Source organism: Trichechus manatus, unplaced genomic scaffold (assembly GCF_000243295.1).
Source record: "Trichechus manatus latirostris isolate Lorelei unplaced genomic scaffold, TriManLat1.0 scaffold00212, whole genome shotgun sequence".
NCBI classification, from domain to species: Eukaryota; Metazoa; Chordata; class Mammalia; order Sirenia; family Trichechidae; genus Trichechus; species Trichechus manatus.
The window spans coordinates 2,189,032-2,204,901 of NW_004444148.1; the positions used below are offsets into that span (position 1 = coordinate 2,189,032).

The window sequence follows — 15,870 nt, forward strand, 5'->3', positions numbered from 1 at the left end:
TACTTAGTTCAGAAAAAATCCTGAAGTAGATGGGAAGTTTAGAAAGGGGAAGATACACTAAAATATTAGCAGTAGTTATCTCTGGATAGTAGAATTTTGAGTGATTACGTATTTTTTTTTTTCATTTTTTTACAATGAGTTTGTTTTGCGTTTATGCTCAGAAGAATGTTTTTCTAATGCCTTGGAAAGAAATTCTGTATCTATATGGATGGATGGATACGTGGCATCTAAGAGAAAGCCTAATATTGAGTCAGCATAGTTAGTCAATGGAGGGAGTTATTCATTTTAGAAAGTTTAAGTGTGACTTTTACCTGGAGGAGGGCTTAATAAGTAGTATGCCAATTCTGCTCAAGGGCATCATGGAACATTTGAAGATCCTATATAGGAGAACTACAAAGATGATTAAAGGTTAAAAAAAAAATGGGACCTATGGATTCAAAATAAAAGAGTTAAATCTTTTATATAAGATAATTAAATTCTAAATTAAGAAGTCTGCTTAATATTGAGCAGGTAAGTGTATAAAGTGTTATGACTCAAAAATGGGAATTGGCTACAGCCCATCTCCACTTAACAAAGAAGGCTTCCATGGTCATATGAGAAGTTGAGGTTTGTTAATGAAACAATCATAAGATACAGAGAAATTTATATTTCTGCATTTAATGTACAAGTAGAATCTCATGACACTGAATTGCATTGACATGAAAATTTCTATAGCACCCTTTTTTCTAAACTCCAGTTAATAAGACTGCTTGTTTCAAATAATATTTGATATAATTCTGGTTTTAGAAGTACAACTGCCACACATGCTTTAAACTTATTGTGATGGTATTTAATTTACTTAACAAGTTGTTGTTGTTTTTTTTTTAAAGTAGCTTTTCCTTCTGTGTTTAAAAAGAAAAAAAAAAAAACTCTAGCTTTATGTTATGTTCCTGAATATGTCATTGGTATAAAATTATAGATACCACAAGATAAAAAATGATATTTTCTATAGATTTACACTTCTTTACACTTCTTATGGTGTTCTTTAATAAATTGTTTCCAATTTTTCATCTTCTTTACTGAATTACAATTTACATACAATAAAGTTCACCTATTTTGCATATACTACAAAAAAAAATGATATTTTCTCTCCCTCTAATTCTTTAAAACCAAAACCAAACCCATTGCCATCAAGTCAATTCCGACTCATAACGACCCTACAGGACAGAGGAGAACTGCCCCATAGGATTTCCAAGGAGCTGCTGGTGGATTCAAACTGCCAACCCTTTGGTTAGCAGCCATAGCTCTTAACGTCTGTGCCACTAGGGCTTCCTAATTCTTTATAATACCCATAATATTTCCATGGGGAATTTTAATAACTATTGTTAAATAAGAAAATAATATTAGGACATAAAGGCCTACTTTTATTAAAGCAACATTAAGGTAAGTTCCAACTGTCTCTTTTATTAAAAAGCAATTAGCCTCTGCCACTGTGGTAAGAATACTAGGAACTTGCCAAAAGGTGGCCAGTAGGCCCTTGTTCTTAAGGAATGAAATAGAAATTTTTTTTTAACAAATTCTCCCAAGTCTAATACAAAATATACTGAAATCTGAAGATGAGAGCCCTTCAGTAATCATCCTCTGCCAAAGGATATTTTTTTTTAAGTTGTAAAAATATGTGCTGTATATGTCTAAGAAGTTTCCCTCATGATTCATAAATAAAAACTCTGCCCCCATCTTTTTGATAGATCCTCAGTCTGAGGGTCTGCTTCTACAGTAAATGTAGAAATACAAATGCAGTCTAAATATATATATGTGTGTATACATACATACATATATGTACATTATACATACATAGATACGTATATATACACAATACATATATACATATATATGCGTATATATACATATATATATGTGTGAAACCAAAGCTGTTGTCATCGAGTTGATTCTGACTCATAGCGACCCTATAGGACACTGCCCCATAGGGTTCCAAGGAGTGTCTGGTGGATTCGAACTGCGACCTCTTTTTTTAAGCAGCCGAGCTCTTAACCACTGCACCACCAGGGCTCCATATATATATATGTGTGTGTGTGTGTGTGTGTGTGTGTGTGTGTGTGTGTGTGTGTGTGTGTGTGTGTGTGTGTATATATATATATGTATATATATATATCTTCAAAAAAGAAAGAGGGGAAGGAGGGAGGGAGGAAGGAAGGAAGAACCCAACCCAGTGAGTGTTATTTGGGTAAAGCAGTGCATTGACAAGTAGCACTTTTTCTTAGAGCCTATAATGACACACTCTGAGCACACAAGATACTTAAAGCAGTTTTGTTTTATTTTTAAACATGGATTGTGTTTAAACTGTCTGTTGTTTCTTTGTTTTTAATTTTTTTGATGTGAAGGATTTGAGAACGTGGACAGAGGTATTCTTGGAGCAGAAAATACTCCTTAAATCCTTGCCTTCTGTTTTAGTGGCTATCAAGTGACTTCACTGACGTTATTAGATAATTTCAAATTAGGAACTAGACTTACGTGAAAAATGAAAGTGAAATATAAGCTTTGCTTCAACTGTTTATAGTTCTGTGAGTGAGATGTTCTTCTTTTATGTTTCAGATTTCCGTTTCCCATGGTTGTTAATTATTATCTTCGGAATATTTGGGCTAACTGTGATGCTATTTGTATTCATATTTTCTAAACAGGAAAGGTAGGTGTGAAATAATCTTTTTAATCCATTTTTGCCAGTTGTGCTGTTAGAGTTCGATGTGTGTTTCCATTTATTATTTGATATTTCCTTTTACAAGTCGTGAGTGAAATTTTAAATTAAACCCAGTGAAACTTTATCTCTAGTTATACCTTTACCATTTATATAAAACTCAATTTGTCCTGTTTATCAGAGAGAATTTGCAGATTTATAGTGACTGTTCAGCAGTAGACAGAACGCTCGCCTTCCATTCGGGAGACCCGGGTTCAAGATTCCCAGCCAGTGCACTTCAAGCACAGCCACCATTTGTCTGTCAGCGGAGGCTTGCATGTTGCTGTGACGCTGAACAGGTTTCAGTGGAGCTTCTAGACTAAGACAGATTAGGAAGAAAGGCCTGATAATCTACTTCTGAAAATCAGCCACTGAAAACCTTATGGATCACAGCAGTTCAATCCCGTTGTGCATGGGTTGCCATGAGTTGGAGGCTGACTCAACAGCAGCTAACAACAACTCCATTAATAAACTGTATCAGTGAGGTTGTATAGAACATTAAGAGGCCTGGGCTAAATACCGTGCACACCTCTTGATACGGACCTTCTTAACAAAGCTGTTGGCTAAAAGCTGCCTTCTCACCTCAAAACCTAAACAAGTTGACCTGTTCCTCCCAGGACCACGTGTGATCACTGAACCTGAGTCTGATGCAGTCCTAATGCACAGGCTGTGTTCCAAGTTCGCAAAGTAGCAAACTTAAGCAATTACCTGCTTGAGCCCTACGGACTTCAGGGTCTACCACCCTGGCATAAAGTCACAATGCCTAGAAAGCTAACTACTAACACAGGCCTAAATGCATCATCCTCTTCAAAAAGGAGAGGCACACATAACCAAGTCAGCCATTAGCCATTTGGGAATCTTTGCTTCCTGTAATTAGAGTTATGTTGTATTTTTATACATTTTTTAACATTCGAAATATTCATTTAGAGATATAGAACCAGATAACACAGCAGCATGACAGAGGGCAGAGAGCCTGGGTTTTGGAGTCAGATACTCTGGGCTTGAGCTGCAGCTGTGTCCAGTATTAGCATGATTTGAACACATTTCTTCAATCTCCAGATCTTTCTAGATCTGTAAAGTGAGGATAATATCATCTGCCTCCCTGGTTGTTGTAAAGATTAAATGAAATGTTTAGTGTAGGGGTCAACAAACTTTTTTGGTATAAGGCCAGATAGTAAACATTTTGGAGTCCCTGAGTAGTATGAGCAGTTAATGTGCTCAGCTACTAACCAAAAGGTTGGCAGTTCAAGTTCACCCAGAGGCTTCTCAAAAGAAAGGCCTGGTGATAGACTACTTTTGGAAAATCAGCCGTTGAAAACCCTGTGGAGCACGGTGCTACTCTGACACACATTGGGTCACAGTGAGTCAGAATCAACTCGATGGCAACTGGTTTACTGGTTACAGTCTCTGCTGCAACCATTCAACTCCGCAACCATTCAACTCCGCCACTGTGGCATGAAAGCAGCCATAGATAATATGTAAACAAATGAACATGGCTGTGTTTCAATAAAACTTTATTTACAAAATTAGCTAGTGGGCTAGATTTGTCCCACAAGTCATAATTTTCCAACTCATGATTTAGTGCAAAATACATCTCACAGTGTCTGGTTCTTCAGAGATATTAAAAAATAGCAATTATTTTAATAATTTATATTATTTATTTCTATATACTCCACCCAGGGACCTTCATATCTTCTATTCATCAGTAATAATTTAACTCTTGCCCCACTGAGTAAGCATAGTGAAGGTTACTCAAAGCAACTTAAAAAATGAATTTTGGCTTATTCCTTGGATTAAGTAAAAAGTCCGATGGAAATAGCCAAAGAATAGGTTTTGTATTGCAGAGACTACACTGTCCATTCACACTGAGTGGACTACCAGCTGATATCCAAAAATCAGACTGCCATCCCTGTCCAACAGTGGCATCTCTGAACACTTAAGGTTTGAGTGTTTGTTTGTTTTTAGCAATACAATAAGTTGGTTGGACTAGATAATCTCTGATTGTTGAGCTTTTTCCAGAGATGCAATGCTGATTTTAAGACAAACTCCAGTTACAGTTTTAACAAAATAGATAAATGATTTATCCAAATGTATTTGACCAATGTTTATTGAACATCTTCTATGTACCAGAAATTATTCTAAGTGCTGGGGCTACAACAAGGAATAAAACAGAGAGGATAGACGTTGAGATGAATTATGGTCAAAAATATAATTTAAATGTTTGGAACAGAAAATTTAAGTGCATCATAGAATTGTATATATAAATCCATACTGATTAATTAGAGATAATTCAAATTTAGTCCGTCCTATCTGAGATGAACCCTGCAGTGATGGCCTGGTTAATGTGATCATCTTAGATAGTGTTATATTTAACGTGAATTTTCTAGGCCTTGTGGTGACTTTACGCCAGGGTGGTACACCCTGATGTCTGTAGGGCTCAGTCAGGTAATTGCTTTAGTTTACTATTTATATAACTTATCCCACTTCACCCTGTTTGAGAGTGCAAATAATTTTGGCTCCATGCACATTGGTTGTGTTTCTTTCCTTCCTTCCTTCCTTTCTTCCTTCTGTCCGTCTGTCCGTCCATCCTCCCTCCCTCCCTCCCTTTCTCGCTTTCTCCCTCCCTCCCTTCCTCCCTCTCTCCCTCTCTGCAAATTACTGGTGAGGTGTACATTAAAATTGCCTTCCTTATACCTGACATGAAAACTGACTTAAGATAGAATTAAATTTCTCACTCCCAAACACTAAAGCTGGCTGTCAATAAAAGGTATTAACAGGGAAAAAAATGACAGGAAAATGATGTTTTATATAAATTAACTTCAGATGAGGGCTTTTTCATTGTTGTTTTTGCTTTTCCTTTTTTGTTTTTTTCTTCTACAGTTTTCCCCTATTATTTGCTGCTTTAATATTTTCTCTCATATTTCACTTATGTAAAGTACCAGAATATTTAGAATAAGTAATAGTGCTGCCAATATTTTATTTCTAGCTTTTGAAGTAATACAATATGTAACTTTTAAGATATGTCAAGCCAAAATTTATTTGTTTTCAAGGATTAAGATGCTGATTCTGCCCCCAGTTCCAGTTCCAAAGATTAAAGGAATTGATCCAGATCTTCTCAAGGTAATTAATAAATCTATCTAAATTGTGCATGAGAAGGGGTACAAAAGAAATCAGATGTGATACATGTAGCTTGCTAAAACTCTCCACATAAACAGAGTTCTTCAGGTATCATTTAAGTAGTACTATGCACAGTTTGGAGCCCTGGTGGCAGAGTGTTTAAGAGATGGTCTATGTTGAGAGTTTTAGCAAGCTATATGTATCACATTTGATTTCTTTTGTACCCATTTTCATGGAGGAAATTTTTTTAAGTATTACATCTTTTAAAATTATGAAAATCATCTGTACTAATGTATTTTTTGTTATTATGTGTTTGTGCTACGATTTGCCTTATTGTAACCATAATTAGTCTCTGAATGTTACTTGCTAAATCATGTAATCATGGTGGGTTTCTTCTTAAAGATTTGCATTTTCTTTCTGCTTCCTAGGAAGGAAAACTAGAAGAAGTGAACACGATCTTAGCTATTCATGACAACTGTAAACCTGAATTCTACAATGATGACTCTTGGGTTGAATTTATTGAGCTAGACATTGATGACCCTGATGAAAAGACTGAAGGATCAGACACAGACAGACTTCTAAGCAATGACCCTCAAAAATCACTTAATATCCTTGGGGCGAAGGATGACGATTCTGGACGTACCAGCTGTTATGAACCTGACATTCTGGAGACTGATTTCCATGCCACTGACATATGTGATGGTACCTCAGAGGTGGCTCAGCCACAAAGGTTAAAAGGGGAAGCAGATCTCTTGTGCCTCGACCAGAAGAATCAAAATAGCTCACTGTCTAACGAGGCTGCCCCTGCTACTCAGCAGCCCAGTGTCACCCTAGAAGAGGAAAGCAAACCAGGACCACTTCTTATTGGTGGAACTGAATCAGCTCAACAAGCTGCCCATACTCAGCTAAGCAATCCGAGTTCACTGGCAAACATCGACTTTTATGCCCAGGTAAGCGACATTACACCAGCAGGGAGTGTGGTCCTTTCCCCGGGCCAAAAACTTAAAGCAGGGATATCCCAGTGTGACATGCATCCAGAAGTGGTCTTACCATGCCAGGTCAACTTCATCATGGACAACGCCTACTTCTGTGAGGCAGATGCCAAAAAGTGCATCACCGTGGGTCCTCACGTCCAGGTGGAATCACGTGTGGAGCCAAGCTTTAACCAGGAGGACAGTTACATCACCACAGAAAGCCTTACCACTACTGCTGTGAGGTCTGAGGCAGCAGAAAGAGCACCCAGCTCCAAGATCCCTGTCCCAGACTATACCTCCATCCATATAGTACAATCTCCACAGGGCCTCGTCCTCAACGCGACTGCCTTGCCCTTGCCTGACAAAGAGTTTCTCACATCGTGTGGCTACGTAAGCACAGACCAACTGAACAAAATTATGCCGTAGCCTTTCTTTGATTTTCCAGAAGCTTCATACTTAATGGCAAAGAGTTGGCTGGGGCGTGAATAAATAAACCAAAACAATGTTTAAACCTTTTTTGAGGGGCAGGGGATGTGGATTCTAAATGCCTTTTCCTGAAATGTTGAAACATGATATTAAAAAAAGGACACTTAATCAGATAGATATTTCTGTGTGAACTGTAAATATTTTAAAGAATTGTCTCAAAGACTGTTTAGTGGCAGTGATTGTCTTGTCATTGTGGGTGTTAATTTTGTGATGCTAAGTAAGCATTGAATGCATATGTTTTTAATGTATAGTAAGTAGATCATGCTTTTTGAAAAAGCAAAAAATCAGGTGGCTTTTGCAGTTCAGGAAAATGGAATGCAAATTATAGCACAAGCTAAATTTTTTTTTAATAATTGGGAACGAAAACTATAGATAAGAATGCAAAAAATAATTTGGATACATAAAACATTTATTTTGACATAAAAATTGATAAAGATATTTTTAATAATTTAGACTTCAAGCATGGCTATTTTATATTACACTACACTGTACTGTAGTTTATGATGACCCATCTAAAGAATGTAATAACTACAGTCTAAGGCTGGTTTAATGCTTTGGTCAATGCACCTAAAGAAAAACAAAACAGGTTAGTTTTTTACAAGGCCCTTTTCTACCTTCCAGAACTCCTTAAACGATTCTATAATGATTGTAGTAACCTCTGTTATTGGAACATACTCATCCAAATTTTTAAACAAATATCCATTAATTTAGAAAATGTTAAATTCTTTGCACAGGTCAACCTACCATGAACCAAAAACAAACAAAAATCCCTTTCTTCACCAAATTTTAGTTGACACCAAGAAAGCTACATGCTAAGAGATGTAGAAATTCTAGCTGGTTCCTGTTTACCAAGATGCTTAAACACATGGAGGGATCTTTGTTTAGTGCATGTGGCTCATGAGAGGTAAGCCCTGTAGCCTCTGCAGGTGTATCTCTTCAAACACAAGCTGGTTTTATGTCATAGTTACCTGAAAAGGGAATAAGGTACAAAAAGAATTTTGTAAGTTTAAACAGGTTGAAATGAAGTTAACCAGCTAATGGAACAAAAAGTTCTAGAAATAGGTTTTTCTTAGCCTGTAGCCTGATTTATGGTAACAAGGTAGAGGAGAAACAAGGTTCTAAAACCCCACAGATAATTCAAAATTTACTTAAGCCAATAGCAGAAAGCTTCCTCACCAAATCTTTACTTGAATTTATTTAAAGTAGTCAAAGAACTTTTACCATTTTTTATTTCCCCCTAGAGGATTGGCCTCAAACTTCAGGTAAACAAAAGAAAAGGAAGGAGCTAAGTAATTTATAAATTATTTCTTGATCCCTTAATAACCTAAACATCACTCTCAGGAGCATCGGAATAGCTCTCCAAAAAGTCCCTCAAAAAGAGAAAAATCTTATATCACTGAAGAATTCTTCTCATTTTAAGTGTTTTTTTAAAGAAAGGATGAAACGTCAAAGTTAGCTTTAACTGAAACAAAATAGTATTTGCCATTTAGCGCAGACCTTTTTAGGAAGCAAGCTTAATGGCTGGTAGTCTTAAATTCCCTCTTTCTTACAGGAAGGACAGTGAAAAGCTAGAACTGGGTGTTTAAAGTCAACACTTTACTCTGTAATAGATGTCTAATAGATTTTCTGCTATCTTGCTGCTATGGTTTTCTCCAAGAGCTACATAATTTAGTGTCATATAAAATTTCATCAATGTAAAACTTAAGTCAATTTAAAGCTCTGTGTTTGGAAGAATTATCTTACCATTTCACATTAGGCTGACAACATTTCTATAGCCAAATATAGCTAAATACCTCAATCAGTCTCAGAATGTCATTTTGGTACTTTGCTGGCCACACAAGCCATTATTCACTAGTATGACTAGTTGTGTCCTGCAGTTTATATTTAACTTTCTCTATGTCTGTGGATTTTTTCCTTCGAAGTTTAATAAATTTATTTTCTTGGACCCCTGATGGCATGCTTCTATTGTCAAACACCAACATGAAAAGCATTCTAAACCAGTCTACATACTGTGAGTTCTTATTGTTATAAGGGGAGCTTAGCACAATTGGTTTCAACACAGCAGTGATGGGTGTGGATGTTTTTGTTGTACGGTGGAGTGTGTAGAAGTAGAGGAAGCAGCTCCCCTGCTCTCTTTTTGAGGAGACAAGAACTCGGCTCAAAAATATCCCGCTGGCTTGCCTGGACTGTGCCCCCTCCTCAGGCTGCAATTCCCAGGGGCAGAGACATGTAGAGTCATATTTTCGATGGGTCACACATGTTTCATGATTGGGGGTGGGTGGGGCAAGTGGTGCTTGAGCATTGTCCTTTGTTTTTTTCATAATAATTTATTGTGTCTTCTATGAAAGTTTACACAGCAAATTAGGTTCCCATTTGACAGTTTCTATACAATTTGTTCACTGACATTGGTTACATATTTTACAATGTGTCAACATTCTCTTTAATTGCATTCTAGTTGTTCCATTTCCAGTGCTGTAGTTTCCCTGCCCTCTTATCTTCTCATCTTTGCTTTAGAGTAATTGTTGAAACTTTGAGCATGGTCTTTAAGCCACACCTCTTTAAGCAAGAGCTTAAAGGGCAGGAGGGAAAGCAGTTCCTCTTCTACCATTCACACGTTAACTTCTCAGGTTAGCTACTTATCATGGGAAGATCAACCAAGCCAAACCACTTGCCATGTGTTTCAGAGTAGAACTGCACTCCATAGGGTTTTCAATGGCTATAATCTTTCAGAAGTAGATCACCAGGCCTTTCTTCTGAGGCACAACTGGGTGGATTTGAACCACAAACCTTTTGGTAATAAGCCGGTGTTTAACCATTTGCGCCACCAGGAACTCCTATCATCATGGGAAGCACATAATAAGTCAGGCCTGGGAGGGAGGCCAGTTAGGTAGATTGTATAGGAGCTTGAGAAAGCAGGAATGCAATGAAGCATGGATTCTTACCACCAGAGGCTGACTCCAGCCGGGGTAGCTGCTAAATCACAGGCTCTTGTGCAGAGATGTACGAGAGATGTAGAAGTCCAGATGTGGCATAGATAAGCCTACTTAACAATTAGTGCTTCAGCAAGTTGAACTCAAACTGCCACAAGTTTTCTGCAATGATGGAGGGTTTGTACTCAATACATTAAAAAAAAAACTTCCCCACCTGCTGCCTTCTGCCCCTTGAGCAGCCATTACTTGAACGAACAATGGAGAAAAAGACTCAGAGTTTCCTAGTTCCTTATTTGTAAATATGGTTTGGAAAACTTGCTTCTCTTCTTTCACTAGGCTATTGGAACATTTACAAAACAAGATGACATTTATGGTCACCATTTTAAGTAAGCCTGCTTACTTCCACGGATTGAAAGAGCACAATCCTTTCTATTTTGGATTAATGGAAGATGGCTACACATGTGTTTCTGAATATTAACCTACTCAGTGGTTCTACTAAGATATACTAACCCCTGAATCTGATAAACATTAGATATTTACGTATCTTTATACCAAAACAATGAGCCTTAGTGGTGCGGTGGTTAAGCGCTCGGGCTCAGCTGCTAACCAGAAGATTGGTGATTGGAACCCACCAGCTGCTCCTCAAGAGAAATGTGTGGTAGTCTGCTTCCGTAAATATTACAGCCTTGGAAACCCTTTGGGGAAGTTCTGCTTTGTCCTATTGGGTGGCTATGAGTCAGAATCAACTCAACAGCTACGGGTTTGTTTTTTGTTGTTGTTGTTTGTTGTTACATCACACTTCATGAGGAAGAGCATATTTTGCTGTGAAACTACAGGCTAATAGTTACCTGTTATTACGTGGACAAAAATAACTCATTCCTTACTTCTGCCTGCTGAGTTATAAAAAAAAAAAAAAAAAAATCACCGAGACAGAACTTGAAACATAACAGATTGTTACACAGTAGTCCCAGGAAGCAGTCTTTGTAGAGCTATCTAGAAAAGCAATTTACTATTGATTTTTTTTTTTTTTTTTTTTTAAGAATGGCTACATGATTTCTCTGTAGGCATTAAAAGATGTTACCAGAATTTTCCACAAGGATGAATTAATTTGTCAGGAAATTATATCCACTTTGCCTTCCCAAATGATAGTACTGTATTCAAAAAGTAGAAAATGAAATTCTAAAGTAAAAAGATTTTCATTGTTAGCTTTGCTTTAGATGGTGCTAAATTATTTAAAAAAAAAAAAAAACTTCTATCGGGTTTTGATTTTATAAAGCACTTTCATAAGTATTATTTCGTTTAAACATAAATCTGTGATATAGACAAGCCAGATATCATTTTTAACATTTTGCAAAAGAGAAAACGTGGGCTCAGAAAACTAAGAGATTTTTCCCAAAGTTAATTGGCCAGCAGCGATAGACCCATACCTTCCAACTAGTCCAGGGTTCTAGAAACAATGTAGCCTATAGCATTACTTGATAAGGAGAAAAGCCTCTGATACTTTTTTGGCAGAGTGAAGAGAAGGGAAAATTAGCTGTTTGATAACATTCATGGACCCAGTAATCACTTGTCAAAGGTAAACAGTTTTGATTTTGTTTTTTTCCTGATAAACATAACCAGTGGTGTTCTGGTAAATCTTTAACAAGCAATTCTCCAGCAAAGGGAGGAGGGGTTCCCTAATTTGTGGCATTTGCCAATTTCCGTGGTGTAAATATTCCTGACGTGGCTGACTTCAAGCTATCAATGTTTCGTCACTGAACAGAGTTGGGAAGAGATCGCACAATCGGCTCGCATGAGCCTGTAAGAGCTGGCTCTAACAGACCACTGAGTCTACACAACCGTATAATTTTAGCTAACAACTAGATAGCATTTCTGTTAAGCACTTATTAAGCACTTACCATGTGCCAGACACTACATGTATTATTGTATCTTCACAATAATCCTGTGTGGTCAATTCTATTACCCTCAGTTTACTGATGTGGAAACTGGGAAAAGATCATCTAGTTAGCTTTTTCACAGTCACACAATTAATAAATATTAGAAGCAGGATGCAGATACATGCACTCCAGCTCCAATTCCATGCTCTAAACCCGGTACTATCCTACTTCCAAGTAGTAAATGTGTCCAGACTGGATGTACATAACCATGAAGATAAGAAAAAGCAGTCAATTACTGGGCACTTACTAAGCCAGGCAGACATTTCACATTCAGTATTGTTAATCTGTAGGTAACACAAGCATCAGGCTCCCCTACCTTCAGTGACAACCGTCATCTGGATTAATATCTGGGAAAAACAGGGATTGCCAAATGTCTGCTTCTGAGTCTTCCATACAACCACAGTGATTTCATCTTGTGCCTCTTCCCCATGGTGTTTTTTGTTTTTTTTTTTAACATTGATACACTCATTCTCCTTAAAATTTCTTCAACATTTGATATTTGACAATCTGCGCTTGAAACCTTTTTTTTTCCCCCCTTCGACTCTATGGCCCTTACCTTTCACTGTCAAAGAGTGAATGTTCCTCAAGGCTGTGTTCCTGCCTCTGAAGCTCTCTGTATGTACTACCTGTACGGAGAGGCTGTCCTCACTAATACAGGTAGTTCCAATTACCAACTCTAAAAGACTTCAAGATCCATATCTTTAGGTCAGAACTCTAATTTGGGCCTCAATTTCCTATTTCTAGCTGCCTATCAGGCAGCAATGTATGAATGCCTCACCCTCACCTCACACTTGGCTAGTTAAAACCTATATTCATTGATTTTTCTCCCAAATACAGCTTTCTCTTCTAATTTTCTCACTTTAATCAGTGGTTTTACCTCTCTTCTAGACTTTCAGACTAAATGACTTGCACTCATTTCTGTTCTTCCTTCTTCATCCATTTACATGTGTCATAGATTGAATTATGTCCCCCAAAAAATGTGTGTATCAATTTGGCTGGATCGTGATTCCCGGTATTGTGTGATTGTCCACCATTTTGTCATCTGATGTGATTTTCCTATATGTTGTAAATCCTGCCTCTATGATGTTTATGAGGGGAGACGGGCAGCGGTTGTGTTAGAGCGGCAGGACTCAGTCTACAAGACTGGAATGTGTCTTGAGGCAATCTCTTCTGAAATATAAAAGAGAAGTGAGCAGAGAGATAGGGGGACCGCATACCACCAAGAAAGCAGCGCCGGGAGCAGAGCGCGTCCTTTGGGCCCGAGGTCCTTGCGTGGAGAAGCTCCTAGTCCAGGGGGAGATTGATGAAAAGGCCGACAGAGAGAGAAAGGCTTCCCCTGGAGCTGACGCCCTGAATTTGGACTTTCAGCCTACTTTACTGTCAAGAAATAAATTTCTCTTTGTTAAAGCCGTCCACTTGTGGTATTTCTTGTATAGCAGCACTAGATGACTAAGACAACATGCTACCGTTAATAAAATTTGTTCTTCCCGCTGAAATAGCTCTAATATGTGCCTTTTGCTTTTCACTTCCAGCACCGCCACCACCATACAGCTTTTACTGATGCTGTAGCACCAGTCTCCTGGTAGAGTTAAGTGACTCTCATTTCTCCAATACACTCTGAATAATTTTCATGTTTCATTCCTAAATCAAGAAACCACTGGGCTGGTATTGACACATGATGAAGTTGATTCAAGGAGAACTTAAAAAACCGGAGTCTTGAATCAACTGCTGATACCATTTGCTGTGTAAAAACCATGTAAATTATCATATACATGGAGAAGGAATAAGAAGAGTAAAGAAGACAGGTGGAAAGGAGCACAGATGAGAAGCAAAAATGCATTCCATGCAGCTATCAGTTTTTGATTCTCATACCTCCCTGAGGTCCAGAGATCTTCCTACCAGTGAATTGTGTAAGACTATCCTATATTATCTGCCTCTGTTATTTGAAACTAAAAGAGATTTACTTAATATATCAGGTATTCCTTTTTACAATAATGAAGCTTTATGCTACTGGCAAGGCAGCATCAAAATATATAAATAATTTGACCCAAAATATCACAATCATGGTGAGAACTTTAACCTACTTCTCTCAGAATGTGAGAGATCAAGGAAACATCAAGCATCTAAAGAATTTGAACATCACCATTGGCAATCTTGTTTTATAGTTATATTTTTAACTTTGCACCTAAAAATACATACTGTAAACAGAGATGCTGAGATTTGCCCCAGTAGCTAAGAGAGGAAACTTTCAGAGAAAGTGGCTTGGGTTGACAATGAACAAAACTACTAAAATCTTTGCTCATTGAAGAAGCACCTTTTCTTTCATTCTAGATTTTCATTTTCTTTTTCCTCCTCACTGCTTGTTGATATTAAAAAGACATCTATCTCTGGGGGCAACTCAGTCAATTGGCATAACATAGTTCATAAAGATAATGTTCTACATCCTGGTTTGGTGAGTAGCATCTTGGGTCTTAAAAGCTTGCAAGCAGCCATCTGAGATACAACTCTTGGTGTCTACTCATCTAGAGCAAAAGAGAAAGAAGGAAACCAAAGACTCAAAGAGGAAAATAGTCTATAGGACTAACAGTCTACACGAACCACAGCCTCACCTGCCTTGAGACCAGAAGAACTAAATGGTGCCCAGCTACTACCTACCATACCATAGTCAATAAAACACAGGTAAGCATCTTTCTGGTATTCTCTGCTTTCAGCCAGGATCCATCTGATGTCAGCAATGATGTCCCTAGTTCCATATCCTCTTCTGAATCTGGCTTGAATTTCTGGCAGTTCCCTGTCAACGTACTGCTGCAACAGTTTTTTAATTATCTTCAGCAAAATTTTACTTGCACGTGATATTTATGATATTGTTTGATAATAACCAAATACTTTTGGATCACCTTTCTTTAGAATGGACACAAATTTGGATCCCTTCTAGGAGGCTGGACAGGTAGCTGTCTTCCATATCTCTTGGCATAGATGAGTGAGCACCTCCAGTGCTGCATCCTTTTGTTGAAACATGTCAATTGGTATTCTGTCAGTTCCTGGAGACTTCTTTATCTCCCAATGCCTTTGGTGCAACTTGGACTCCTTCCTTAAATACCATCAGTTCTTGATCATATGCTACCTCCTGAAATGGTTGAATGTCCACAAATTCTTTTTGATACATTGATTCTATATTCCTTCAATCTTTTTTTGTTGCTTCCTGCATTGTTCAATATTTTGCCCATAAACCAAAAATGAAACCCATTGCCATCAAGTTGATTCTGACTCATAGTGACCCTAGAATTCCTCAAATGCCAACTCAAGGCTTAAATTTTTTCTTCAGTTCTTTCAGCTTGAGAAACGTCAAGCGTGTTCTTCCCTTTGGTGTTTTAATTCCAGGTCTTTGCACATTTCATTATAATACTTTACTTTGTCTTCTTGAGCTGCCCTTTGAAATCTTCTGTTCAGCTCTTTTACTTCATTATTTCTTGGATTCACTTTAGCTACTCTACATTCAAGAGCAAGTTTCAGAATTTCTTCTGACATCTATTTTGGTCTTTTCTTTCTTTCTTGTCTTTTTAATAACCTTTGGCTTTCTCTTGTATGAAATCCTTAATGTCATCCCACAACTCATCTGGTCTTCAATCATTAGCATTCAGTGCATCAAATGTATTCTTGAGATGGTCTCCAAATTCAGGTGGTATATACTCAAG

General features: G+C 37.6%; 1 protein-coding gene across 1 annotated transcript in view; it reads left to right on the top strand.

Moving 5' to 3' along the window:
- The window catches only part of GHR (growth hormone receptor), a 163,206-nt gene extending 155,556 nt beyond the window's left edge, over positions 1-7,650 (top strand). The window contains exons 7-9 of the mRNA XM_004388441.3: positions 2,593-2,683; positions 5,782-5,851; positions 6,277-7,650. Of these exons, the coding sequence (XP_004388498.1) occupies positions 2,593-2,683; positions 5,782-5,851; positions 6,277-7,248 (1,133 nt within the window). The 3' untranslated portion in view covers positions 7,249-7,650. The remainder of the gene's footprint in view (positions 1-2,592; positions 2,684-5,781; positions 5,852-6,276) is intronic.
- Positions 7,651-15,870: the final 8,220 nt, after the last annotated feature.